The sequence below is a fragment of the Equus przewalskii genome, chromosome 20 (assembly GCF_037783145.1).
Source record: "Equus przewalskii isolate Varuska chromosome 20, EquPr2, whole genome shotgun sequence".
NCBI lineage: Eukaryota > Metazoa > Chordata > Mammalia > Perissodactyla > Equidae > Equus > Equus przewalskii.
The window spans coordinates 24,469,504-24,497,154 of record NC_091850.1 but is presented as its reverse complement, the minus strand read 5'-3'; the positions used below and the strand labels follow the sequence as shown (position 1 = coordinate 24,497,154).

At 39.7% G+C, this 27,651-nt stretch overlaps 1 protein-coding gene across 1 annotated transcript in view; it reads right to left on the bottom strand.

Moving 5' to 3' along the window:
* The window catches only part of OXCT1 (3-oxoacid CoA-transferase 1), a 129,155-nt gene that overhangs the window by 6,110 nt on the left and 95,394 nt on the right, over positions 1–27,651 (bottom strand). The window contains exons 14-16 of the mRNA XM_008539040.2: positions 19,209–19,298; positions 7,087–7,167; positions 1,815–1,916 (exon numbers count right to left, since the gene is read on the bottom strand). Coding sequence (XP_008537262.2) covers positions 1,815–1,916; positions 7,087–7,167; positions 19,209–19,298 — 273 coding nt within the window. The remainder of the gene's footprint in view (positions 1–1,814; positions 1,917–7,086; positions 7,168–19,208; positions 19,299–27,651) is intronic.

Sequence of the window (27,651 nt, the reverse complement as noted above, 5' to 3'; positions counted from 1 at the left end):
TGTATCTTACTGATAACCCAGCTATTAAACAGAGCATTGTATTAATCAGAGCACTCCCGTCCGCAGCCTTATACAGAAACAACCCACTGTATGTGATTCATCCATCAGGGTCTAAAGAGACGCTGTTGATGTTTTGAGGATCATCAGAGATCATCAGATTCTCAAAAGCTGGTTGTTTTGTCAAGATGGTTCAGCTGATACTCCAGCTTTCCACTGTCAGGACAACACTGACATACGAATTAACATTTGATCTCAACACCCTAATTTGGAGGAAACAAGATTACATATCAATGTCAAAAGAGAAGGAAGGCTGGTACTGTAATAAAAGAGGGACCATAGAGATATTTTTCGATGTATCAAAACATGAAAACCAGCATTTAAAAAAAAAAAAGCAAAAACAGTAAAAGTCTTTTTCATTCCTGATTTACCTACATGAATAAAAAAGAAACAGAAAACAATGAGGGTCTTCCTTTGTATAGTATCTTTTGCAGCAGAGAATTGAAGGTTCTATGGATCTCAGAAATGTTACATACTGAAGAAGAAGTTAACTCATCCACGTAGGAGAAAAAAACCAAAGAATAGTTGATTAAGTAGAAGAATTGTTTGCTTTTATCACTGGAGTAAGGAATTCTAAATAAAGTGTAAACAAATCCCTTTTTTCCCCTGGGTTATTGAAAAGCTAATTGAAGATGTGCTTTTTGTGCAAAGTATTGCTGACAGACTTCTTTTTTCCAAAGGGAAACTCAAAAAAGGTTAATAGACAAAGACCTTCATATAGAACCAGAAACAGTTATATGTGGATAATGAATTATGCAGCAAAATTGTTTTTACAGAAATCTGTTATGCACTGATAGGTACCAGCCAAGCATGTAGTACCTAAAGAAGGAATGTATGAAATATATGCATGATTTATCAAATATGTTTTATTAAATTACTTTCCCCAGGACGGGTAGCTGCAACCTTTCTTCTTATTATAAATATATTTCATTTTAACAAGTAGAATTACTCTTAAAAGGTACGTGAGACGCAAATTCTTTTCTTTCCTTTTTTAGAGACATTTCACCTTTACTTTTGATCAACTTCAAATGGACTGAGCCATCCTCTCAACGCCCATTAGGGAGGTGACTGGCGATTTATAAACAAGTTCTTATATTAAAGGGCAATTATTTTTATTACAGTTTTACTCTTTTTTTAAAAAAAGAAATCTGGGGATTTCTTAAATGGATACTCCCCTGAAATACTTAATCTGCTTTGTAAGTCAGAGTTTTTATGCAGTTAAGTTTTTATTCAAATGCAAGACAGACTTCTTTTGTGACTACAAATCTGGTGGTGTCAGAAGCCCAACATTGTAGTATCTTCAATGGACGGAACAATCAGGCATAGAAGTCAATCAAACAGAAAGCCATAAGCCACAGATGGGTTTAAAAACAAGGAAGTGTCATTTCTCTGTGTGTGGCTCACATTTTTGAGTTAATCAAGTTTAGCCACGGCTGATATGTAACTCAAGAACAGAGGACTGAAAGAGACTTTACAGAAAGTAGCTTAGGGTTCAAGTGCGACCTTCTATTTCCAGCTGCTCCTGGTGGTTCCTCCCCCTCTTACTTCTGACTCCTGAGCCCAGCCCTGGCCCGTGAGTCACAGCCCGTTCCTGCTCCCACCTGCTCTCATCTGGAGCACCCTTCCTTCCACTCCTGCTCTCTGCAAAGGTCAACTCCAAAAATGATCACAAATTAATGGTTCATGTCCTATAAACACTCATTAATCAAGCTCGTGATACAGGACAAGTGGCTGGATTTGTTCACAGAAACACTTACTGCAAAATCACACCCAGTGCTCTTTTTTATGTCATCCACTGTCAGGCCTTCCCAGAGTTCAATCAGAGTCAGCCCTTTCTTGTTGTCCACATCAAACACAGCCTGTCAGAGTCAAGAAAACGACAGTGACAATTTTTATCACAGTAATTATTTTATGACACAAAACAGAAATAACCTCTCAAGTTCCTAAAGGAGAGACAAAAGACTCTGAAAATCAGCAATGAAAAAATGTCAGCTGTAACTATTATACTTTGGTGGGAATAAATGCTAACTCTCTAACTGGCAATTAGTTGTGATGCACTGTTGATGCCAGAAAATAAATGAGTGTTGATATCGATGGCATTAGTTACTATTGTAACCAGTTTTTTCACCTACTCTCCTTTTGTTAGCTCTAACACTTTTGGTCAAAATGTCAATTAGATGATTAATAATGATTTGAAGAAAGGAATGAAGAAATGGAAGGGGGATGGGAGCAAGGAGATATCTGGAAAGTGAAAGCACGGATGATGGGGAAAATGTTGATCAATGCTGCTGGGGAAGGAGTTACAGGAAACAAAAGGAGGCACTCTGAAGAAGCTGGGAGTAATTATAAAGGGTTAGCTGTCCTGGCCCTGAAAGACCCTCAGGTAAATATTAAAACTTTCCCCTTTAAGTCCTGTGAAGACACAGAGGTCCAAGAGGATAGCATGAGAATCTCTGTCTGATACTCTGATACACAAGTCAAATGAAGATGCTTATGTTTCAGACAAGCATGAGAAGGCTAACCTCAGCCTAAACATTCTATTCCAACCTTCTGGTTGGTAACACCAGGTGATGGGAGGGCCAACTGGTACAGCTTAATCTCAGTAGATAGATTCACCCTGTTGTATCCGATTTAGAGCACACGCTGTCAGGGTTAGTAACATCACAACTTGAGTGGAAGGGACCAACAAAGTCATTTACTGTAACTTCCCATCCAAGAATTCCTCAAAACATTTTTCTGAGATGGTCACTGGGCCTCTGCTTAGAAACTTCCAGGGGCAGGAGGTTCACTTGTCTCAAGGCAGATTGTGTATTGATGCGAAGCTCTAACCGTAAAAACCGCTTCCCTATGACTTCGACTCGCTGGTTCTACAAGTTGTCCTCCAGTTGCAATAGGCACTTTTCCCTCTTTCAGCTTTCATGGATAGTTTCCTTTTTCTCAGACTTAAATATTATGCTTCCAAGATCTCTCCTCTCTTCTGGATATACCTTAAATTCAACCATTATTTGCAGGCTTAGAATCTTTATTTTCAGGTGGCTTGGAAATCAAACTCTAAATTGTCATTTTGAAACACACTCCTGGTTAGGAGGCTAAGATGAAGACACAGCAATGTGTAGAGGAAAGAACCCTGACTTTCGAGGGTTCTGGAATTCCAGCTCCTCCACACAATGGCTATGCAATCTTTGGTGAACCTGTTTTAGCATCTGTAGGTGGATATCAAAAAACCCGCTTCCCAAGATTGTTATACAGGACAAATATAGTAAACAGAAAATACACTCTGAACACTGGGCATCATGATTGGGACATAGTGGGGCACGGTACAGGCATGTTCTTTCTCCTTAATAGCTTAAATTACTGTCACTTGTATGTGAACCCAAATCAAAATGCCAAAACGCTTATTAGTCTCCAGTTAATTGATACTTTTCCGCAAGAGCAAAACATCAAGGGGACCAGTGATACTTGCAGTCTCTGTTTGATGAATGCCCAGGCAACCTGGTTGATTTTACTTGAAAATATTATTTAAATTTAGACGGAAATATTTCAGCAAATTTCCTTTTTGATCGCACATTTTTATGTTCCTAAAAAAGCCTTTCTTCAACAGAAATACATGGTCTAATATTTAGGATTGTCTGTATGCTGTATTAGGTTATTTAATTCTAAAATGATTCAAATTTTTTTAAAATGAACACTTTCCCTTTGCAGAAAACATGTACTGATTTTCTTTTCCCTATGTTATGAATAAATGTCAGTTTATTGAAATGGAACAAATAAGAGAAAAAGAGCCTTTAGATTGTTTTATTAAGAACAAGCAGGGAAGGGATTTGGGGAGAAGAGAACTGTGGTAGCACAAATACGAGGCTTTGGTGATCAGGGAGATAAACTCCATGGCAAACTGACTTACTGCTTTTAAAAAACTTTTCTAAGGGGCTGGCCCAGCAGCATAGTGGTTAAGTTCGTGCACTTTGCATCGGCGGCCCGGGATTGGCAGGTTTGGATCCCAGGTACAGACCTACACGCCGCTCATCAAGCTATGGCAGGCATCCCACAAAAAGAGAGGAAGACTGGCACAGATGTTAGCTCAGTGACAATCTTCCTCAAGCAAAAAGAGGAAGACAGGCAACAGATGTTAGCTCAGGGTCAATCTTCTTCACACACAAAAAATTAAAAATAAAATAACTTTTATTAACACGTTTATCAACCCCTAATTAGCCCTCAAGGTCATATATTGGAAAGCCAAGCATCTATTATCTAAAAGAGAGAAATTTACTTAGGAAGATTTCCATTTAGTGGTATAAACAAAAACTTGATAAAAATGGAGGCTGTTTGCTGGGAAAGATTTGCCCTGAGCTAACACCTGTTGCCAGTCTTCCTTTTTTGTTTTTCCCTTCCCCAAAGCCCCAGTACATAGTTGTATATTTTAGTTGTAAGTCCTTCTAGCTCTTCCATGAGAACAGCCACCACAGCATGGCTCCTGACAGATGAGTGCTGTGGTTCTATGTCCAGGAACAGAACCTGGGCCACCAAAGCAGAGCACATAGACCCTTAACCACTAGGCCATCAGAGCTGGATCAGAGGCTATGTTTTCTTAGCATCCATGACTTTGCCTATTTTCTTCCCTTTGTCCAAAAGGGCTTCTTGGGTTTTATTCTCATTTATAAAACTCCTACTTATCTTTCAAGATTCATCACTCAATCTATCAATTTTCTTGTCAAGAAAAGTAGAGTACATTTATTCAACAAGCATTCACTGTGCATGGGCAAGCACCACGCTAAGTGTTGGATAAACAGTGAGGAGACAGGCAGACCTCAGAGGTTATTTCAATACAGTCGTCAATGCTGAGTTAGGGTAAGTACTAGAATTCAGGGAAGCATCTAGAAGACTTGGGGAGGGATAGGGAAGACTTGTCAGAGAAAGAAATACATAGCTGAGACATAAGAGGTGAGAAGGAATTAGCCAGATTGATGGGCTAGAAAGAACATTCCAGAAAGAGAGACAGGATCTGCAAAGTCCCAGAAGAACATGGTGGGGGGAATACAACATAGTTCACAGCATCTTAGTACAGCTGAAGCGAGGAGAATTTTAAGTCAGAAAGAGAGAAACTAAGACTGGAGGAGAAAAGGTACAGACTGTGAAATGCCTTACAAAAAAAGTTAAGAGCTTGTATTTGAAAGCACCTAGAAGCTTTTCGTGACCCTCTCCCCAGCCTGTTAGGCAGCCTTCCTCTATGTTCCTAACTCAGCATCTGGCATGTATCTCGATCATGGCCTTTATTGTATTTGTTACTCCAGCTGCTGGTACTGCTAGATGCTTGATGTCTACCCTCCTGAATGTGCTCCTTGGGAGCAGACTGTCCTCCTTTCTGAAGCCCACTGTTGGCAATAGTCTGGTTCAGAGAGGGTCCTCACAAAATGCTTAGTAACAAGTAAATGAATAAAACAACAATGTGGATGGAGAGAAAGGATATAAAAGTTTTTTTAAATGGCAGTTAAGTTAAATAAGTTATTTCATAAGAAAGTTATGTCATAAGAAAATATAGGTATTGGATGATAAGTGCCAAAATGAATGGGGGACCAACCTGGGCATGAAATTGTGAGTGCCAAGAGGGTCAGAAACCTCTTCATGATGAAGATGGGGATTGCATTGGGCTTGAAGGATGGGTCAGATTTGGGGAGGCAGAGTGGGTGGGAGGCGTTGCAGGTAGAAGCACTGAACTGGCAAGAAGAAGGGCAGGCACACAAGGAGTGGGGAGTGGGAGAGGGCTTCCTGGGGAGAAGAGGAAGATGGGGGGAAATGCTGCTGGAATTATCCTTAGTAGTTCTACCACTTTGTTAAAGAAACCAGGACCAAGGACTGCTTTGTCTTTATTTTCAAAGTAATGGATTTCTTTCAAGTCCTGCCCATAGTTTTGAAGGGGTTCAAGAAATGGTAAGACTCAGGGAATCAATGGTGGAATCAAATATTCTGCCCTTTCATCCACATGTTCTTTTCCACAAGTCATCTTTCTGAAATTCCACATAAAACGTCCTAGCGGAAGGCACCATGTAGGACAGAGTGCTCCCTAAAATGTGGCTTCTGGAAAGTATTATCAACCTCCTAACCTAGTTCAAAGGGCTGCTTTAGGGTGCTTCTTACCATACCCCAGGGAGGGTTAGCGAACCAGATTAATGCAAGGATGCCATGGCTCTGGCTCTTGGTAAAAGCAACAGCATCATCAAGAGAAAAAAGAAAACAAAGAAACAAACTCTGATATAGACAATTCTGTTTTGTGGTTTCATCAAGATACTGAATCAAGAAAATGACCCCCTGCTAGCTCACTTATGAGAATTACGTCATTCCAACATCCTAGGTTCAAATCTGGGTCAGACAGGTGACTGTAGGCAACTGCCAGGGATGTCTGTCTCTGATCCGAGCAGCTTTCAGTTGCACCATTGGCCAACATTTTCTATCTAAGAAGAAAAAGGCTAGAGAAGCACTAAAATGGGAGGGAGGGGGGGTGTTCTGAAGTCCACGTTAAAGAAGAGGGCTGAAAGCATGCAAGAACCAAAGAAGAGATTTCTCGGTTCACTGTGGGGTCTGTACTGCAATCTGCACCCACATGATTACAACTCAATGTTTACTGAGTTTCTTAAAATGAAATCCAACAATTTGTTACTTGTGATTTGGGAAAGCATAGAAGAAAGGCAGGAACGATAATTATATTCTTAACTTTGTATATATCATCCACATTCATAGCCCAAATATAAGGATCGACAGAACTTTTCTTCGATTATATCACTCAAAGTTTATCAAGGACCATGGTTCAATTTTGAGTGTATATGTTTATTTTCAGAGAGTTTCACGTTAAGAATTCTACATTTAGAAACATTAAATTGATGAATTTTCCTATTCAGTCTATGCACAGATTAAATTAATCCTACGAATAGCAACGAAATACACTTTCAGAAGGTAATAAGAAAATTCTAAAAATGAACGTAAATACAAAAGGTGGTGGTAGATAATACAGGAAATCAAAAGAGAAAGGCGCTTTACCTTTTCAGTAATGATGCGATTGACACATTGCTTTCCAGTCAGTGGTAATGTACATTTCTCCAAGATTTTATGTGTATTTCCCTGTTTAAAAAAAAAGGAAACGTCAAAAAGACTAGTTAGGGAGCAATTCTTATTTAAAATTGGTGTAACTACAGGATAAATAGGAACTATCAGAGAAATTGTCTCCTAAATAGGGGCTATTTTAAAATCTTTGCACAGTCATGCTTTTACTTTCTTTCTGGAGGCAGCTTCTGTCCCTAGAATAATTTAGGGAGAATGCCAACTGAATAGCCAAAGGCATAAAAATTTAGTTGAGAAGCATCCTGCCACAAATTGGACCTTGAGCCTCAGTCCTTGTATCATGTAATGAGAAATTCCACTTCTGGTATTCCGCTTATTTTCCTCTTCCAGGGAATCGTCTCCTTGACAAACAGGAGCTATTATTTACCAAGAGTAGGTAGCATACATAGAACACAAATGCATAATATTCCTTTTTGAAAAATATTTTAATTTTGTTTAAAAAAGTAATATATACACAGAAAACAGCAGTTTTTGCCTCCCTTCTGTACCCTTAGTCCTGCTCTCAACAGGAATCAATTTCAATTATTTTTAGCATTTTCTTTTATACTTCTATACATTTTCTTCTCACTTCTGCATTTTTAAATATTAAGTTGACCACGGTATTTATTTCTTGATCAATCAATTGTAGACATTATCAGCTAACTTCTTACTGGGGCACACAAAGACTTGACTCTTACAAACCCCCATCCTGCATCATCTTCAGTTCCCCCAGTATAGCTATGACACAGTTTGTAGGTAACTCAATAGTCAGACTGACAAAATAGACATACTGACAAAATGACCATGTAAAATGGTTCATTGCTTGGCCAAGCAGTGCCGTAAACCATAATTATATTCACTTTCTTATTCACTTTCCTAGAATTTGTCTGAGCCTCAGTTTGCTCATTGGTAAAATGTGTGAGCTGGCCTAAATCCACATTTCTTCAGTTTCCTTTAGCCACAGTACCCTTTCTTCAAACATAAAATAAAAGAGGGATTAAGAGTGGAAAGCAGGTTTTCCCCATTAATCCCTTCCTCCCACTCCCTAGTATAGAGGTGGCCTCTGAGGCACGTCTGGGGAGCACAGTTGAAACATTAGCTCTGATGATCTGATTATGATTATCATTAAGCTCTTTTCTAAGTATCAAGCACCAGGAGCCTAAATTAATATTTCCCTTGAGGCTGACCTATCACATTCTAGATCTTCTATGAAAAATGGCAAAATGCTTCTTCTGCTTCTTTTTTGGGTCTAAAATCACCACATAGAATGTCAACATCATCTTTCGCCATCTCAAGTGTTTTACCTACTAAAATATGCACCTGCTACCTGGTTTACAACTCTCTCAAAACTGCCGTCAAAGCAAGTATATGATCCGAGAAGGAATTTCAGATAACTGGGCTTCATTAAGATTTTAGCCCTTGTGATAATGTGTCAACTTACCAACACACCAGTAATTAAAAGGTTATAGTGTACTTAACCCAGTGCATGGCCCAAAAGGTATTCAATATTTTTTGAGTGAACGGGAATAAAAAAGGGAATTTTATTGGGAATCTCAGGTGGATTTCAAAAAAAGACAAACTCTACTACTTTAATTTAGTCAAAACTAGTGCTAAATACATACAAAGTGGGTAGACATTACACCTTTAATAACAAGTTACATGCTTCTGGAGCTTATTGTATAAGAAAATTTATAGCTGTAGAAATAAAACTTCATTTTCACTTCATTTTAAATGATGTGTTTTCCTTTCCAGGCTTCAAAGAAAGTTTGCACGTGTCACAGAAGCTTAATTAAAAAGCTGAAATTAATGATGAATATTGGAACTTCTCCAGTTGTCAGGACTCCTTACATGTAATGTAACTCAAACAAGGCACGCACAATGAGTCCGGGTCCGCCCGTGAACAAAGTGAACATTCTGCGGGCCCCTGAAGAACATCTTCTGCAGGGAGCTCTTAGTTTGTTTTCATTATTTCAGCTAGATCTACATCTCGTATGAGAGTAGCTTCCTGGATTCTAATGAACAACTAGCTCTGTTTCAGGAGGAATCACAAAGAAGGTAGTGGTTCAGGGTGTGGGCTGGAGCCAGAGCCCTGCATGTACAGCCCAACCCTGCGCGACACCAGTTGTGCTGGTTTCCCGTGCCCTGCTTCCCATCCACCTCCCCTCATGGGGCTATTGTCAGGCTTCAGTGAGATGCAAGTGTCCAGTACTTAGCAAGTGCTCGAAAAACGTCAGCTAGTACCGTTCATACAACCTACATTTAACATTTCTACAATCTACCAAGGAATTCTTTAGGAGCTCTTAAGTTCCTATATGAAGTTGGACATATAATTACACAAAAAATAGCCTAAACACAATTCCTGAGACCCACAAAACTAATGAAACCACAACACATATTTGGGGGCAAACCATATCTCTGGCCTAGGAAACCAGCACCAAGCATATTCTTGCAGTGAGAACAATGTAGCTAGATGACTCCATTCACATTTAGCTCCAAGACATAACACACATCAAGGAAAAAGAGAAAATGAGATGCAGAAAGATTAAAGAGTGTCACAATTCAATATTCAACAATAGCTTAGCTATGAAGCCAAAATATGACTAACTCCCACTTCAGCGCTCTATTCTAACCATGCGGGGCTGAGGCTTACAATGTGGTATGGCAGCTGCATAGATTAATGATTCACAAAGGAGGAACAATTGCTGAGTTTTTAGCATTTAAAAATAAATCCTGAAAAAGAGATGCAGTTTAGTGTGGTAGCAAAGAACACTGTATTAGGAGTCCAAAGACCCGGTTTTTCATCTTCTCTCTGCCATTTAATTAGTCATTTGGTCCCTTAAATTCTTTGTGCTAGGTTTTCTCTTCGATTGCCTTGTCTGCCTTATCTGATCACTGTAGGGATCAGGTGAAATGCTGTGAAAGTGCACTAAACTAGGAGGGGTTGAACCTACATGCAAATATCTAGGGTTAGCGGGGTCTTGTTCATTCCCACTATTCTGCGTCCTTCTTTCTTTCTCAAGAAGAAATGTCAGAAAAGGCAGAGGAATGGGTACAAAGTGTAGCATTAAAAATGCTTTGACTAGTCCCGAGGACTCCTGATTTCAACACGTATGCCTTTATTTGCTAACTTCATCATAACCTTGGTGAATAAATTTCGCTCCTCCACCTGCTTCTCCAGCTTTTCCCCCCACCCTGCCTTTATCACTTGCAGGCCTCATGCAAGACCTCGGAATTCACCATTTTTTTAAATGACTCAGGGCCTTAGTACTTTCTATCATTTGCTTCATGGTCTCTTTTTAATTCTTTAGATATCTGTGTGAAATCCTGGGTCTAAATTCTTCAGTAATAAACAACTCTGGTTAAATGATAATAAATCCCCTTGTTATCATTACAACAAGGTTTATGTTATGACAATAAACTTAATCCCAAATAACAAGCTCTCTTCTTCATAACCCGATGATGTTTGTACTTGATGTCAACATTTCATTCACCCGAGACAATGGAGCATTCCTGTAAGATTGTTTTACTACATAAAAACCTATTTTATGTCCATCTTTTCTGTTAAGTGCTTCTTAAGTATGGCTGCAATATATTTGCTCTTTCAGGTACCTCCTTTGGGAAGGCCCTAATAATCAAGTACAGGGAAGGCTTGAGAAGCTGGTTGCTCCTTAAGGAAGAACCAAGTCTTTAAGCCTTTGTCCATGCTACCTGAAACACACATCACCATGTACCCCATCACCCCATATTCAAATAACAACACCCTGCCTATTCTTCAGGCCTTGCCTCCAGTGCCATATTCCCTGGAGAAACCATCACCAACATCCTCTGTCCGGTGCCCCTATTCTAGTGTCTCAGGGACACCCCAGTCTGGTGCACTTCTTAGGTGCTCCTGTGCTTCCTTCATTCATGACACAAGTCGTACTCGCTGACCTCCCTTCACCCCCCTACTAGGCTCTGAGCTCACTGAATGCTAAGACAATTTATCTTCCTATCTACAGCAATGAGTAGAGCACTAGGGAAACCATAGCAATCAATGAATGCTGTTTGAATATTGTAATTCTGATTCAAAGACCTCCAGTAGAGTTGGAGTTGTAAAATATCATCTGACTGAGTGTCTACAGACCACTAGAGGCTGCCTTCTAGTCCTAAGATATGTACTTGTTCATTCCCAGCATCCCTGAGCTCACTAGAAGTGAGGCTAGCAGAAGTATGTGAAGGGGCTTACAAAACTTTGGGGAGATAGATAAAGTCATGATCAAAGGGAGAAGCAGAGACATCTCAAGACCACAGTAGGAAACATACACATTTACAAGTGAAGAGAGAAATAGAATGATTTATGATTATTCTACCTTTTCCGCCTGCTCCCTCCTAAAGCTTCGAGACCTACACTGATTTGTTGAAAAGAGGGGCTACACGGCTGAACTTGGCAAGAGAATATTCAATCTCTGTCTGGGGGCATAACGAAACCTACGTCAAGTGTCCCTTTGGGCTTGCCAAAATAAATACCACAGAAGAAGCCTGAAATGTCACCACCCTTTGCCTCTTCCTTCTCCCTACTGGTCTCAATGCCTAAACCAAGTGAAATAGCTTCTATACACACACACACACACACACATAAACACACCCCCCACAGATACAGAATATTCGGGAACATTGTATTACAAAACACATGACCGTCAAAACACTATGATGATTGATGTAGTACATAGAAAAGGAAAATGGGATTTGCTAAATAAAGAATATCAAGGTACTCAGAATAAAAGGACAAGATGATGATCTTATGCACACTGAGTTTATTCTCATGGGATATATTTGGCCTTTTCACAGTACCTATCTGGTAGGAATTCCAACAATCCACAAAGGATTTTAGTGGAAAGACTCGGCTAACTCTGAATTGGAGAACAGCTGCTATTACAAATGGTTTTTATATGTGGATGTAATAACAGTTTGTGGTTACAGGCACATTCTCAAGGGGAAGACTAGCCAAATGAGATGATACCTACAGCAAGCCGTTTCCCAGAAAATAGTCTTCAGGGCCTTGAGATCTCAGAATAGAAGACTATTTTTCTTCAACATAATACAAAAATATTTATCATGGTCTTTTATCTTCTCTCTAAAGATTGCATCCTATGATCTCTAGCCTAAGGATGGCAGAGCCCAGGAATGAGCAGGAATTATTTACTCTTTCCATTCATGAATTGTTGTGGTAGCTGAGAAAGCTTCTCTTAGTGTTAGTTTTTCTTTTAAGAACTATGGATACTCAAAGTCACAGAACTTAAAGTTATTAGCTTAATTAAATTCTATAAGACATTATAAAGAGCTTTACTGGCCGCTGGACTCTGATCTGCTTTTCTTCCCCATTACAACATTTTTTGCAGGCCTTTCCATCACTAAGGGAGAAATAAAAAGGCAAAACCCCGTACAGATTTCTATATTTTATTTATTTATTTTTTTGGTGAGGAGCCATTGGCCTTGAGCTAACATCTATTGTCAATCTTCCTCTTTTTTTTTCCTCCCCAAAGCCCCAGCACATAGTTGTATATCCTAGATGTAAGTCCTTCTGGTTCTTCTACATGGGATGCTGCCACAGCATGGCTTGATGAGCAGTGTGTAGGTCAGTGCCTGGGATCCGAACCGACGAACCCTGGGCCGCCAAAGCAGAGCACATGAACTTAACCACTACGCCATGGGGCTGGCCCCAGATTTCTATATTTTAAAGGTGACTATTTTTTCCAAACAGATCCTAGCCATGAAATAGACTCATTAACATATGATAAAATATTGACAAGCTTTTATGAATAGAAAATATTAAATGAGTTGAAACTATGTTAATAATGAATTATCCTAACAAAGGTATGCTTCATCTTGGGACACTTTTCAATGTTGCTGAAAATTATCTCAAAAATGTTTCCCAGGAAAGGATTTTTTAAAAAATCTTTCATATTTGTTGGCTTTCGGTAACACATTTGGTCCAAAATAAATAGGATTAATCAACCTCACTTACTCTTGATAATTCTTCTCCACAAAAAGTACAGACAAGGTAAAACAGCCTTCCAGATTTCTATACGACGTCTTTGCTATTAGACCCGACCGGACTTAAACAAAATACTATTCACAGAGATTTATTCTCAACTTTGTAACAATATAATTATGATTCTTTTTATCCCTTCAGCATCCAGACCTCCTACTGTAATAAAAATAAAATCCAAACAGATTTTAGTAATAGAGCTCTCATTTATGTTCTCTAAAATACTTACCCGAGCTCTGCTTGTTTCCAATAAATGACAACTATGACTGAATTTGTTTGCTTTTCTGCTCTGGAAGTTATACCCTGAGGACACATTTCCAGTACAAAATACTGAGAACAAAACACTCTCCTTTATATTGTTAGTGGTGACGGGACTCGCCAGACAGAAAAGTTAGTAAAAGAAAATGGAGGCCCAGAGGCAGGGCACATGGATTCTCGGCTCGCTTTCTCTCTTCATTTTCGACTTGACTTTTATCAGAATCTTTAACCTCCATGGAATTTGGTTTGTGTGTTTTTGGAAGGGAAACAATAAGACCTATCGCACAAGAGTATTGTAATGATCAAATGGATGTGGTAAACATGTAACTGCTTGGAAAAAGTTAAAAGTGCTCTACACTGTATGCTCAAAGTATCATTATTATTTGAAGAATTAATCAATGCAACAAGTGTTTATTGAGTCCTACTGTGCACCACGCATGATTCTCTTCAGTTATTATGATAGATAGAGCCCCTGCCCTCAGGGAACATAAATTCTAGTGACAAAGGGGAATGAAGGGTCACCAGAAGAGAGGGGACTTCTGCTCCATATAATAGTCAGGGAAAGCTTCTCTGGTATTTTGATCAGAGACCTGAGTGGACTCAGGGAGCAACCCACACAGATATGTGAGGCAGACCATTCCAGGCATAGGGAATAACAAGTGCAAAGGCCCTGAGGCAGGAGGGTACTTGGAATACTCCAGAAGCTTACAGGAAGAGAGTACAGCTGGGGAGCTCATTGGGTGAGAGGAAAAATGATAGTAGACGAAATCAGAGAGGTAGCAAGGTTGGAGTCCACAAATGATGGAGGGCCTGAGAGACAACAGTAAGAAGTTCGAACTCGAATCGAAGTGAGATGGGAAGCCAAGGAGGGTTTCTGAGCCAAGGAAGAAGTGATATGATCTGATTTATATTTTAAAAAATCACCCTGGCCACTGTGTAGAGTGCAGACCGTGTGTGTGTGTGCCTGCACGCGTGCATTTCTACCCAACTCTTCTCCCTTTGCTCTCTGACAACAGGGATCTAATTGTAAATCCCTCAACACGCACTGCCCTCCTTCACCCCAGGGCCCATCCCCTTAACCTGCAATGCTCTAGTCCCTGTTAGACTCTGCCTCATCCTTCAGGTCTCCACGAAAATGCTACATCCCATAGGAACCCCACAACGGAAATGGGTGCTGGACTCTGCGCCCTCTACTTTGTACATTCTTCTTTTTTAATTATTGATTTCTAGGACTCTAACCCCACGAGACTGAGCTGCCTAAAGGTAGGACCATATCTTTCCATTTCTTATTTCCTCAGACCTTATCATAGTGCCTAGCACATAGTCTGTCCTCAATAAATATTTGATGCCTGCATAAACAAGTAAATTAACGTACTCATGTAAGGCAATTCTACCAAACTTCAAGACAAAGCATCAAAGGATATTCATTTGATTATTCATGTTATCTAGAGGATGGAAGGCACTAAGCCAGCAAACTTGTAAAATGTTGGTTCATTTCTATATGATTGTATAGAGGTAGGAATGAGCCAGATAAAAAGGGAAAGGGGACAGAATGTGGAAACCACCCAAGAACAGGAAATGACATGACGCATTTGTGAAGATCCTAGCAGAACTGAATCCCCGGGAGCAAGGATGAGGGAGGCGGCTGGGAAGCTGATGACAAAAGGTCAGTGGGCTAAAGTGAACCGAGCAGTGTGGGCTTAACACGATCCAGCTATAGACCAGCCACTCTGGCAGTGGTGTGCCTGATTACCAGGAAGGAGGGTTAGTCTGGCAGCAAGGGGACTTTTGGGGACACAGCAAGAGTCATCCAAGCAGATGTGACAAGGACCTAAACAAGGAGAGTAGAAATGCACAGGAGGGAGCAGATCACAGGGGTATTGTGGACACAGTATTCACAGTGCTTGGTATAGGGGTGGGAGCAGAAAGCACCCTGGGTGCCTTTCCAGATGGGGGCTGGGAGATCATCACTACCCTACTTGGGCTAAGCACATGGAAGCAGATTTTCAGGGGAAATGATTTCACTTATATATGTGTTGCAGTTGAGGTGGCTGTGGAACAACCAGGTGGAGTTGTAAAGTTGTCTGATAAGAAAGAAACACAGTTCTAGAGCTCATCAGAGAATTCCAGAGCGGAAATAAGGATTAGGGGGTCACTGAGTGAAAAATAATAGTTGGTGCCAAAAATTTAGATAGCATCCAAGAAAGTTACTGAGGGTGAGAAGGGCAGAGGGCCTAGGATGGAGTTATGAGGAGTCCTGGCAGGCACCCATAAAGAAGGGGACAGGGCACCCAGAGGTCTGGGTTGGTGCAGCAGCTCTGTAAGCCTATGTTTACAGCTTTGGGTCCAAGGCTGTTGCTACAGTTAAGGCCCTTCTCAGATTGCTGGAGGGGGACAAAGAAAGGCCAATGAAATCAGTTTTACCTTTAAGGACATGGATCAGAAATTACACACATAGCAAATGCTCAAATCCCATTGACTCAAACTTGGTTGCACAGATGCATCTAAATGCAAGCAAGTCTGGGAAATATGGTCTGCCATCGGGCTACTGTGTGCCCAGATAAAACCTGGAGGATTCTAATACAAAAGGGAAGAAGGAGAGATGGGTAGCAAGGGGCACAATTAGATTCTCAGATCATTTTCTTTTAAGTATTTTGCTGATATCTAGCTCACCAAAGCAAGGAGAGCTTTGACCAGGAAAAATAAAAAAAGAGAAAGAGGTAATTCTGAAAGCTGAAGCTTCCAGAAAAGGGCAGAGGAGGCAGGGATGCTGGCGCAGAAGGTAGCTCTGGTGAGGATGTGGTATGGTATGGTCTGATGAACACAGGCTGCACCAAACTGAAACTCCGAGATCTGCCACTTACCTGGACAGTTTTCTTTTCTGCCTATATCCCAGTCTTACTGCAGAGGGTCCCTGAGAGGTTAATGAAATTCAGTATGTGCAGTGCGACACACAGGGCCTTGCACCTAGGAAGGACTCAAACTGTGACTCCTTTCTTTCGTTTTCTTCCAAATTTTAGAGGGCAGAAGAAGGACATCAAGACACGAAAAGAAGCTTAAGAAAGAGGGTGGCTGGACCCCAAAAACTGTGCCTACTTCACGATGACGCCTGGAACAATCTGCAAGCTCAACCCTGAGCTTAAATGACAACATTTATGCCTGAGCTAAAGGACAATCATGCTACAATGCCACTTTGACACCAGTGCCTGCCGCACGTCTCCAGAGGTAGTTTTAAGGCAGGGGAAACATTATGATGGTTAGCCCAGAACAGCACTAGGAGTCAGCCAGATTTCAAATTCCGGAAGCTGCTGGCTGGCTGCAGAGGCTTGTGAGGAAAGAGTCTTATTAAAACTAACAAAAAAGCATGCGTTTAAAAGTCAGGTAATGCTGTATTGATAGCAACTTGCATCTGTCACCCTATCAACGAGGAAAAGGAGCAAAAAGAAAGTTCCACCTGAAAACCAGTTGACAGCTCCACCCACTTACAGAAAAAAAATTAGCAGCACAAGAAGACAAGACTCTATTTCTTTGATCAGGTTTTAAGCCTTCGCTGCCAACTTTTCACTCTCGTGTCTCACAACCTTAGAGATGCGTCCCCCAGGCTGTTCACTTCATCATTAAGGCAGAAGTTACCGGGCGTGTCTAAAAGAACAGATCATTAACTGGAGAGGCTACCAGGAGTGAAAAACCTCCCTTCTCTATCTCCTTTCCACCCTCTACCAACTTTCAGCCAGAGCAAACGATGCAGGAAAGAAGTGGCGAGGTCCGCGTGTTCCCTTGAGCTGGGCCAGTAGCAATACATAGCGGCAACCACCCATTGTGGGACCACAGGTAAAAGGTGAAGGCAGCAAGAAGAGAAACTTCTGTTGGTCAGTTTTCAAGGTTATGTAACTATTAAGTGTGAACAAATCGCTATTATTATTTTAATCACAAAAATATCTTTTGTTAGTTTATTCAAATGAAACTATCTAGGGAAAAATACCTAACTCCAGCTTGGTCTAAAACTCAATGCCAATGGCCCCACTGAGAGAAAAAAAAGAAGAAAGGTAAAAATATTATCTTGCTTCCATAAAAAGCTTTCATAAGGGATTTTTAATCAGAGGTTCAAAGCACCATTTATTTCCCTCTATCAGAAATTCCAGCTGAGAAGAAAGAAAAGACTTTGGGGGAAAAAAAAAGAGAATTTGCTAAATACAGGCCTAATATTTTGAAAATGAATGCACAAAAATAATCTGAAATAAGTTGGACTTCAGTAAACGCATCAACATTAAAGTAACAACAAAAGGAAAGTCGGAAAGAGGTTTCTCCAAACAGACATTATGTTCTGGAAAAACATTGGATTTGATTTGCATGCTTGGCATGCTTTCGCCTCTGAAATGAAGTATTCTGGATGCTTTTGCAAGATATCTCTCAGAAGTCACCTGTGTTGGTTTCATTTCTATTGTTCCATGCTTATGCTCCACTGCTCACTTTCCACTGTTTACAAAACAATTTATGATAATTTCATATTTATTACAGTTTTCACAACAAAACCATTTCATGGCACACATCACTCTGTAACAGAACCCTCCCATGGGAAGCAAGTCAGATGCAAATCTCTCAGCTCCATATACCCCCACAGTTTAGTGATGCTGCATCACTCGATGAACACAGGACGAACCAGCTACCACTTCCACTCAAAGTAGCAGGTCTCAAGGTGGGAAGGGGTAGATTTTGTTTTAAAACTAAGAATTAAAAAGAAGGAAGGAGAATGAACAAAGGACATAGAAAAGGAAGTGGGTACCACCCCAGATCAACTTTGCAAATCATCAGAAGCCCACGGAGTCAGGTCAAGGAGGCAGTTAAGCTCAGTTGGTTCAAAGACACTGAGCTGGAAACAAGAAAGAAAGTTATACTGATAGCTCTGCAGTTAGAAGAGTGGGGTTTGGAGTCAGAGACACCCAGGTCTCATCTCAGTTCCAGCAGTTAGGTGACCTCAGGCAATTTAGTGAACCTCTCTGAAGCTTTGTTTCTGGAACCATAAAAAATACCTATATCAAGTTCATTGGCTTGTATACACAAACACATACAGAGCACTTAGTGAACTGTTGGCACACAGTAACTCAATAAATGGAAGCTGTCATTATTGTAGGATGATGATATCATCACCATCATCATCATTATTATTAAATACAAGCTCCATGAGGTCAATGATTTTTGTCTAATTTTGGTCACTGCCAAATCTTAGCAGTGTGTAGCACATAAGAGGTACTCAATAAATATTTGATGATTTATCAAAATAAAAGTATAATACCTTTCAGAATAAGGACACTTGCTATCACCAAGTCCACCATTTTCTAACATGTTCTCAAAATGGCACCTCACAGCCTTGGTAAGAGGCCATACTGTTCATTTGAAAATAACTGGTATTAAAAACTCATAGTCTATTGTGTTTTTCATTTTGCACACAGATAGTAACCACTATAATCATCTATAAACCTGAATCGACACATCTGCCCTGACATCTTTTCACTGCTTTTCAAGACATTACACATTTTACATTTAAAGAGTCTATGAAGCAAATAATCAAAGAACATCCTGATGTTTGCTTCATTCAAAGTTAACCAACCATTTAGCTGAATGATAATAAATAACTGCCTTTATTTATAAACTTTCTCTCTAAAATATAAATGCTATCAACTTGAATAAGCCAGAGAAAACAATAAAAACCACGGTCGCATGACCTGGTTTACAGGATTTTGGCGTATTGTGTATTTCCAACAGCAGCACACGTTACCTTTGCAGAATGCTCCATGGTGACCACCACTTTGGTTCTGGCACTTGACACGAGATCCATAGCACCTCCCATTCCTTTCACCATCTTCCCCTGTAAAACAGAACCAGAACATAAGAAGTGAGTCTCCATCTTTCACTTCTTTAGTATGTGGCAGAACACAATTAACTTGTAATAAGCCATTGTAATAATTAGTGAGAAAAAAAAATCACTCATCTTCATTGCTTAGTACTTGAAGGTTTACAACCTTAATATTCTGTTCTTCTATGGTTGAAGGATAAATATTATGATACCACTTTTAACAAGGGTGGCTAACGTTATTTTGCTGATGATACGTTAGCAATAAGACAAACAGTGCATAAGAAAAATCTTAAGAACTTTTCCAAAGTTCTGGCACATTAATATTATTACAATAACATGAGATTGAAATCCACATGCCCCTGACATCGATTTCTTTCTTTTTAAACACATAATAGGCACCGCTGAGTCTTCAATTACAGACACTTTCTAAAGCACTCTCTTGGAATTCCTGCAGATTAAAATGCCATTAGGTAATAGGCTGAGGCACTAATGGTGTTTCCCTGGTAATGATTAATATGAAAGGTGGGTCTGTCTTTCTAAAATTTGGCATTTATCTTGCTTTTAGAAAAACAAACCAAAACAAAATGAAAAATATATTCCTATTAAGCGAAAACAGAAAACAGAAGCTGAGTTCAGGATCCTTTCACCATTCTCATTCTATTTTTGTTCATCTGTCCATCTCCTCATTCATTAAACATTTACCAACCACCTTCTATGTGCCACACACTCTGAATAATTTCCACTGTCTATTCTGTCTCTTGGTTACAGAGTTTTGGAAAAAGCAAATGTTTCCAGAGATGATGAAATAAACTCTTACTCAAGTATATTGAAGAGAAATGTTGTCTAACATTTAAACCTCCTTAAAATTTTATTTTTTAATCCAAGTCCTCTTGCTGATTTGACAGTGAATTCTAGCAGGGCTCTTGGCCCCTTTCCTATAATTGCATAGCTATAAAGAGATTAGGCAATGCACTCACATCTGGCTTTAAAACACAGACTCAAATCCGTACCTTTACGGTACAAAATATGGACAAGCCAGAGATGGAAGCAATGAATGTCTATCAAAAACTCTATCACAAAGGAAGTTTGAGATTTTTAAAGCATCAAAAGACACTAAAGCAAGTCCATTCCAAAACACCTCAACCTGCTGTGCTAAGAACCTCCGGGCAGCCTCAGCTTTCACAGATAGTGTCCTTGGGCAGACTCCAAGGGCGTAAGCGCTAGAAGAACGAAGAAGCCAAAGGACACCAGAAATGAAGCTAGTGTGTTAAAAATTCCTTGAATTAAAAAAATTCCTTGAATTAGAATATACCACACACGAATTTTGTCCCCTGTGACACAATGATTACAGGCAAAAGCTGCTGGCAGCCTCATATGGGAAGCTTGTCCAAGTTAGGCAAATCTGATTTACAGATTTTTAAATCACTGTCAATTATTTAAGAAACATTTATAGAGCACCTACTGGGTACAAAACACTGTGCTGGCACATAAAGAGCTATAAAACATGGTGGGAGGCTCTTCTCTTTGTTGCTGTTAAAAAGAACATTCCTGCTTGACTCAATGTAAATGAAAAGCCTTCATCACTCAAAGAGATTCAAGGGGTCTGATGTCTTCTCCTTAAAGCACATGCCTCAAATTTCAAAGCACTGTTTTGAGACTTAAATATTTGTTTCCAGGAGTGAAAAACACACAAGATTAGGTGCAGAACCTCTCAGAGCTATTCTATTAACCCATTGTATGACACTGGCAAAACACCAAATCTCTCTGAATTTGGGTTCATTATCTACAGACCAGGACTAACAATATCTGCCCTTTCACAGAGCTGTTACAAGGAAGGTATCGGATAATGTATAGAAAATCATATAGTAAATAAAGTTTATAAATTGATTGACTTATATCCTTTCAGTCAATTCAGTTTACTGAGTGTTAGGTATGAGGCTGGCATTGTACTGGCTGCTGGGACTAGAGGTTATCAAAACAGGCTTCTTTTCCTCATAAACTTCAACATCTGGGGGAGGGAAAGTATTCATGAGTAATTAGAGAGACTTGGACCAAAGTTCCTGCCCTTAAAAGAAGCATATCCTACCAATCCCTCATGCCCAAGGCAGAGCAAAATGTCCATTCCCTGTGTCCCTGTGGACCACTCAGCATGTAATCTACCACAGTGAATTTCAACCTTTTCCCTCATCCTTTTTTTTTTTTTTTTTTTTTTTTGCATTATAGGTGTTTGGGTGAGTGAGTGGATGAATGGATTAAACTAACATTGGTCAAGTTCTAGCAGAGCACTGTGGATGCAACTGCTAATGGTGCCTGGGGAAGCAGGGATAGGAGGAAGAGGCCCATGGGAATTTCACAGAGGAGTGTTTCACAAAAGTAGTCTGCAAGATGGGAAAGAGAACAGCAGGATCTCCTAAGAGAAAGCATTTCTGGCAGGTTAACAGGAAAGCCTTCAAATATTTGGTTTTGTGCTTTTCTTTTCTTTTTTTTTTCCTGAGGAAATTCATCACCCTGAACTAACATCTGTTGCCAATCTTCCTCTATTTTGTACGTGGGTCACTTCCACAGCATGGCTGCTGACAAGTAGTGTAGGTCTATGCCCAGGAACTGAACCCAGACCACAAAACAGAGTGAGATGAACTTAACCACTAGGCCACAGGGCCGGCCCCTTGGTTTTCCTATTTTTTTCAGTATGTTCATTGTATTGGAAAAAGAAAATAAAATGTTTTCCTCCATTTCAATTCCCAATGATTTCTGAATCAGAATGAATTAATAAAAAAAAATTATTCTATCTATACCAGCAGAAAAAAAAATAAAAGTTGTATAAGACATACACTCTGATGCAAGTGAGAAATTCATCACCATCCTTCAACCCAGCTTAGTAGGCACTCTTTTGGGACCCAACTACTTGCAGGACCCAATTCTCCACTGAAGTTAGGGGTGGCCATGTGCCTGAGCTCCACACAATAGAAGAGAGAGAGGTGATATTTGTGATTTCCAGGCTCGGGCCCATAAAAACTTCTCATATGCAACCCTTCATGTGTTTTCACCTTCTGCCATCTGGACGCTGACATCTAAGGTGACCTTGGAAGATGGCTGAACTTCCCTTAGCCTGGGTCCTTAAATGACCGTGCGTAGCAGAGCCCAGTCCATGGAACCACATTGCATTGTTCAACATGAGTGCAAAATAAGCATACAGGGTGCTAAGCCACTGAAATTGGGAAGCTTTTTGTTACAGCAGCTTGTGTGACTAATATAATGATTTGGTGCTCACACGAGTTCTACAGAAGGGTGAGAATTCAGTGTAGAATTAGAACTAACTGTTATAGCTGCACAACAGAGGGGGGACCTGAGCAAGCCTCCTTAGGGGACGTTTTACTATTGTTCCTCAAGGGAAGTGACAATGTCAGATGCTGTGCCAGGCACTCTGATTCACCTCTACTCAAATGTCTAACACACTGCTTGACATTTTACAGAGATGAGAAACCGACCTCACCCTCATCTTCATCTCCTGCCACAAATCCCACATTCTATTTAACATACAAAACAAGGAGTGGATAAAACAGAGAGGTTAAGGAGCTAAAGATACACCTTTAAATAAATCACAAGAGGAAAATTGATAGTTTGAGAAAAATAGGCTTATAATAAAGAAGAGATTCTGGGTATAATTGAAGCACTGGGCCAGGGTGATAAAAAGTGTGGCTTTCTTTAAAATCTCATCAGCAAACATACATTTCTCTTTTTTTGTTGTTTTTTTTTTTGGAAAGATTAGCCCTGAGCTAACTGCTGCCAACCCTCCTCTTTTTGCTGAGGAAGACTGGCCCTGAGCTAACATCCGTGCCCATCCTCCTCTACTTTATACGTGGGATGCCTGCCACAGCATGGCTTGCCAAGCAGTGCCATGTCCACACCCGGGATCTGAACAAGTGAACCCCAGGCCGCCGAAGCGGAACATGCAAACTTAACCACTGCGCCACCAGGCCGGCCCCATACAGTTCTCGAATGGTGCAACTTTCGTTCTGAAAGGAGTTCTGGCTAGCATAACGGAGAGTTGACTGCTGGATACTCATTTCACAGCCAATCCATCTTTTTGCAGATAAGGCCTGACCCTGATATCAAGTATGCAAAGAACACTGCAATAAGATGAGCTAGAAAGGCTGCATGCTCTATTATGACACAGGTACACAACTTTTCTAAAAAGATACTGACTCAAGTATTATCCTCAGTTCACCAATATTTATTCAGGATCCATTATAAACCAGGTACCAAGATACGAATTAGAAATAAAAGATGTACATGATTAGCTTTTTTCTAGAAATAGACTGAAACTAAAATCAACATTTTACTTATATAATACTTACTTTGATCCCACTTTCTAATATGAGAATTGTAAAGAAAGTACAAGAAATTCTGTTAATAGGCATTAGCATTAAAAAACCCTCAATGTATCAAAGTACAAATATTAAATGCACTCCCAAAGAAATAATAGTTAAGTTCTAAACACGTTTGGTGACATTTTAAGGTTTTTATGAAAAAGGTAAAATGAACACATTTAAACAATTCTGCAAAATGCTGTTTAAAGTAAAATATAAAACATACCAAAAATCATTCTTGCCATCATCTTTATCATTAGTACATAAATAGTAATGGCTCTAAATATTCTGGTCTTAAGACACAAACAGCTTATAATATATAGAAACAATTTAAAATCATTTTAAAAAATGCTATGTGCTCCACTAGAAAATGTGAATTGACCAGAAGTAAAAGGGAGAGACAACTGTGGAGCGATTTATTAATAAAACTAGGGCTTGTTGCTCAATATTAATCATCAGAACATTAAGTACCCACCTCAATCCAAATACAAGCCTCTTTATTCCTGTCTCACTTCCTCATTATTAAAAAATGCTCTAGGGAAATAAAGGGGCCTCTAATCACGCTCAGAGTGAAGAGCAGGAGCGAGGGAAACTGAGAAACATTAATAACCACATGTGTTTAAACACAAGAGACGCGTTATAACTCCTCTTTTTAAAGAAAATAAAAGATCTACAATTTGCTTTAGTTTAACAAAGTTCTAACAAAGTTACAGCAGAATATTTCTCTTTTCTGTGTTAGACTTTGTATTCAAAACCAAGAGAAATGTGATTTTCCTTTCAAAGATGAATTGTATTTCCCAGGACAGGTGACTTGATCACGTAAACCAAGCAATACCGAACTAGAAATATAATTCTAGTCTCTATTGCTAAGTAAGTTAACAGAATTGCTTACAACAAATATCAGTTATCAATCACAATATGGGATAAAAAGAAAAAGCACAACGAAAAGCAGTACTTGGATAAACTCAAAATTTCATTTTAGCAAGCTCTCTGGTTCCTGTGCTCTCGGGGACCTTGTTTCATCAATTACGCCCTGGCTCCAGTTTCTCCCTCCTCCTCCCTCGACAGCTCCTCCCTGTTGATTCCTCAACGCACTGAAATCCGGTTTCTGTCTTGACCATGCCCTTGAAGTGAGAACTACTCGATCAGGTCTCTAATACTTAGTCATCTGACTCAGTAGACACTTTGTGGGTTTATTTCACTACCTTCCTGGACCCTTCTATTACATTTTACTGTTGTCCACCAACTCCTTGAAACTCTCCACTCATGGGCTTCCATGGTATAATATCTGCCACCGTGAGGCTCTCAGGCTCCTTGCTAGCATGCTTTCTCCCCACACCACCTTTGTGTGTTGGCCAACTTAAAAGTTCTGTTCTTGGCCTCCTGCTCTTGGTTCTACTTGTTCTCCAAGACTGCACTTCATCTCTTCTCATGATATCGACTTACCCTGTCTCTGATGATTCCTAAAGCCACATTTCCAGCTCAGATATTTCCTCTGAGTTTCAGACTTCAATATCCAAACACTTCCCAGTCACCCTGTGGCACAATCTGTTAGCTGATTCCCAAAATCATTTCCTCTTAGGATAGTTAGGCTACATTTTCCAGCCTTCCTTGAAGATATGGTTAGCTACATGAATAAGTTCTGGCCAAGGGAAAGTGGGTGAAAGTAATATGTAGTACTTCCAGGGCTGGACCATAAAACCTTTCAGGGACATTGCTCCATGTTCCTCCCCTTTCTGCAAACTACATGTTGAAAATTGTGGAGCCATGGGATGGAAAGAATCTTAATCCCCTCATTACTGCACAGAAGAGAGCTTCCTGCCACTTAGGGATATTCATTTGGTTCTATGTGAGTGAGAAATAAAAACTTCTACTATATTATATTAATTATCACATGCCTCAGCTCAGTATGGTCCAAATTAAATTAAGCATCTTTATCAAGGCAAATCTCATCTACCTACTAATTTCCCATCTCAGTTAGTGGCCAACCATCTACCTCAAAGTCCAAATCAGAAAAGTCCTTATCTCTGCCTCTCCTTCATTATCTGTGTATAATCAATCTGTGTTTCAAACACTAAGAACTCCAATATTCCCAATATTTCTTGAACTTGACCTTTTCTTTCCCTAAGATCCTTATGATTTCTCCCTAGAGTGTCTTAACAACATCACTACTAATCACCCTATGTCCAGCCTTGTCCCTCTCATGAAAATGATCTCTGTAAAATGAGCGTCTTATGTCATTCCTCTGCTTAAAACCTTTCACTCTTCCCCAGGGCTTCAGGGTTAAGTCCAAGCATCTCAGTCTGACAAAAACGCCTGTGGCAACCTGGCCTCTATCCTCCTCATTTCCCCACACCTTTGTTCCCATTTCTATTCCAGAAGTGAGTTGCTTGTACACAGCATATGGCTCCACACCCTAAGGTCCCATCCTCATTCTATCAAGCTCTCCAGCTCACCCTTGATGTATCAAATCATGACCGCTTCTTTAAGGAAGTGTTCACATACCTCTGTCCCACCCCATCAACAAGATTAGATTAAGGACCTCTCTTGGGTGCTCTCACAGCATCCTTGCTTTTCCCCATTTTAGAATTTGCCACGTGACCTGCATCAAGATCAGGGCTGATGTTCCACTGGCAGGTAGTGGCAAAGCCACACAGGTGGTTATAATTGACATTCTTCCTCACAAAATGAACACTATAGTCTCTCTAACCAACCTCCTCTTCCCACATCTAGTAACTTAAAACATAATAGCCAGCCTCCAAGATCCTATCCAGCTGCCACCACCATCTGTTCTGACTGATCACATCTAATCAGATTAATCAGTGCCTGTGCACTAAAGAAATCAATTAACTTCAAATAGCAAAAATGAGTTCTGTCCCAGAGTATTAACTACACTGATTCTCTCATTTTGTAAAAGTATAAATATCATTCAGTATTGCCTCCATAGTTCACTCATGAAACCTCATCACTCTAAGAAAAAAATCCCAGTGCACATAAAATTGATGGTAGGTCATTAGCTCCATCTTTGTATAGGAAATTAATCAGCATTTATTAAGTGAATAGTTATAAGTATGAAACTTGTATTTTCTCTTCCTAAGGTACAATCGATGTTTGACTAAATTTCTTTTGGTTATAAATGAGGCACTTTGCATAGGTTGACTTCTTTGTACAAGGTCAGAAAGACTAACATTCTGATCTCTCTATTTGCTGGATTAACAAAATGGACAACAGGAGAAAAACTCTGTGCTATTCTTAGCTCTGTTTTGAAGTAGTAGTTTCAGTCTTCACAGAGTCTATTCATAATTCTGCAGAGATGAAAACAAACATCAAACAATCTGGCTAAGTGAGTTCACTTTGTTTTATCAGGCCTCCTACAGAAGACAATGACGGAAAGAGTGTGAGCAAGTGCTTAAGATATAGGGATGGATATAAGGAGATTTGTTTTTATTTAAAATGATTAAGCATTATTACATTATAAATAAGTTATTTAATTGAATTTATTGAATAAAACTAAGCATTGGAGTTTCTAGTCCTGTAAATTAGCCAGAAATAGAATAAGTATAATACTTAAAAATCCAAGGATAAGTTATTTTCTCCATTAACAACCTCTTCCTTCCATTAGGTCACTGAGAGAAATATGTTAGAATCACATGAAATTGCCCACATGTGGCCATGTGCAACCTACAAACACAGGAATTCCATATGGTTGCTTCAAACTCATGCTCTAACGGTAGGAAAACAGATCCCATTTACTATCACACAGAATTTTTTAAAGGCTTATATTATTTTTAGGAGATTCCTAGATAATCACAACAAAAATGACAGCTAAAATACAAATGGAAAGGTAACAACTAATCATTTTTATGTGTCTGCATTACTAAAATATATCAACCCCCTCAACAACTCATTCACATGGAATATGAAATTATTACTATTTCTTTTGGAAAGAAGAAACAGCCATTCTCAGAAAATTTATTTTCTGATTCCTCAAACGG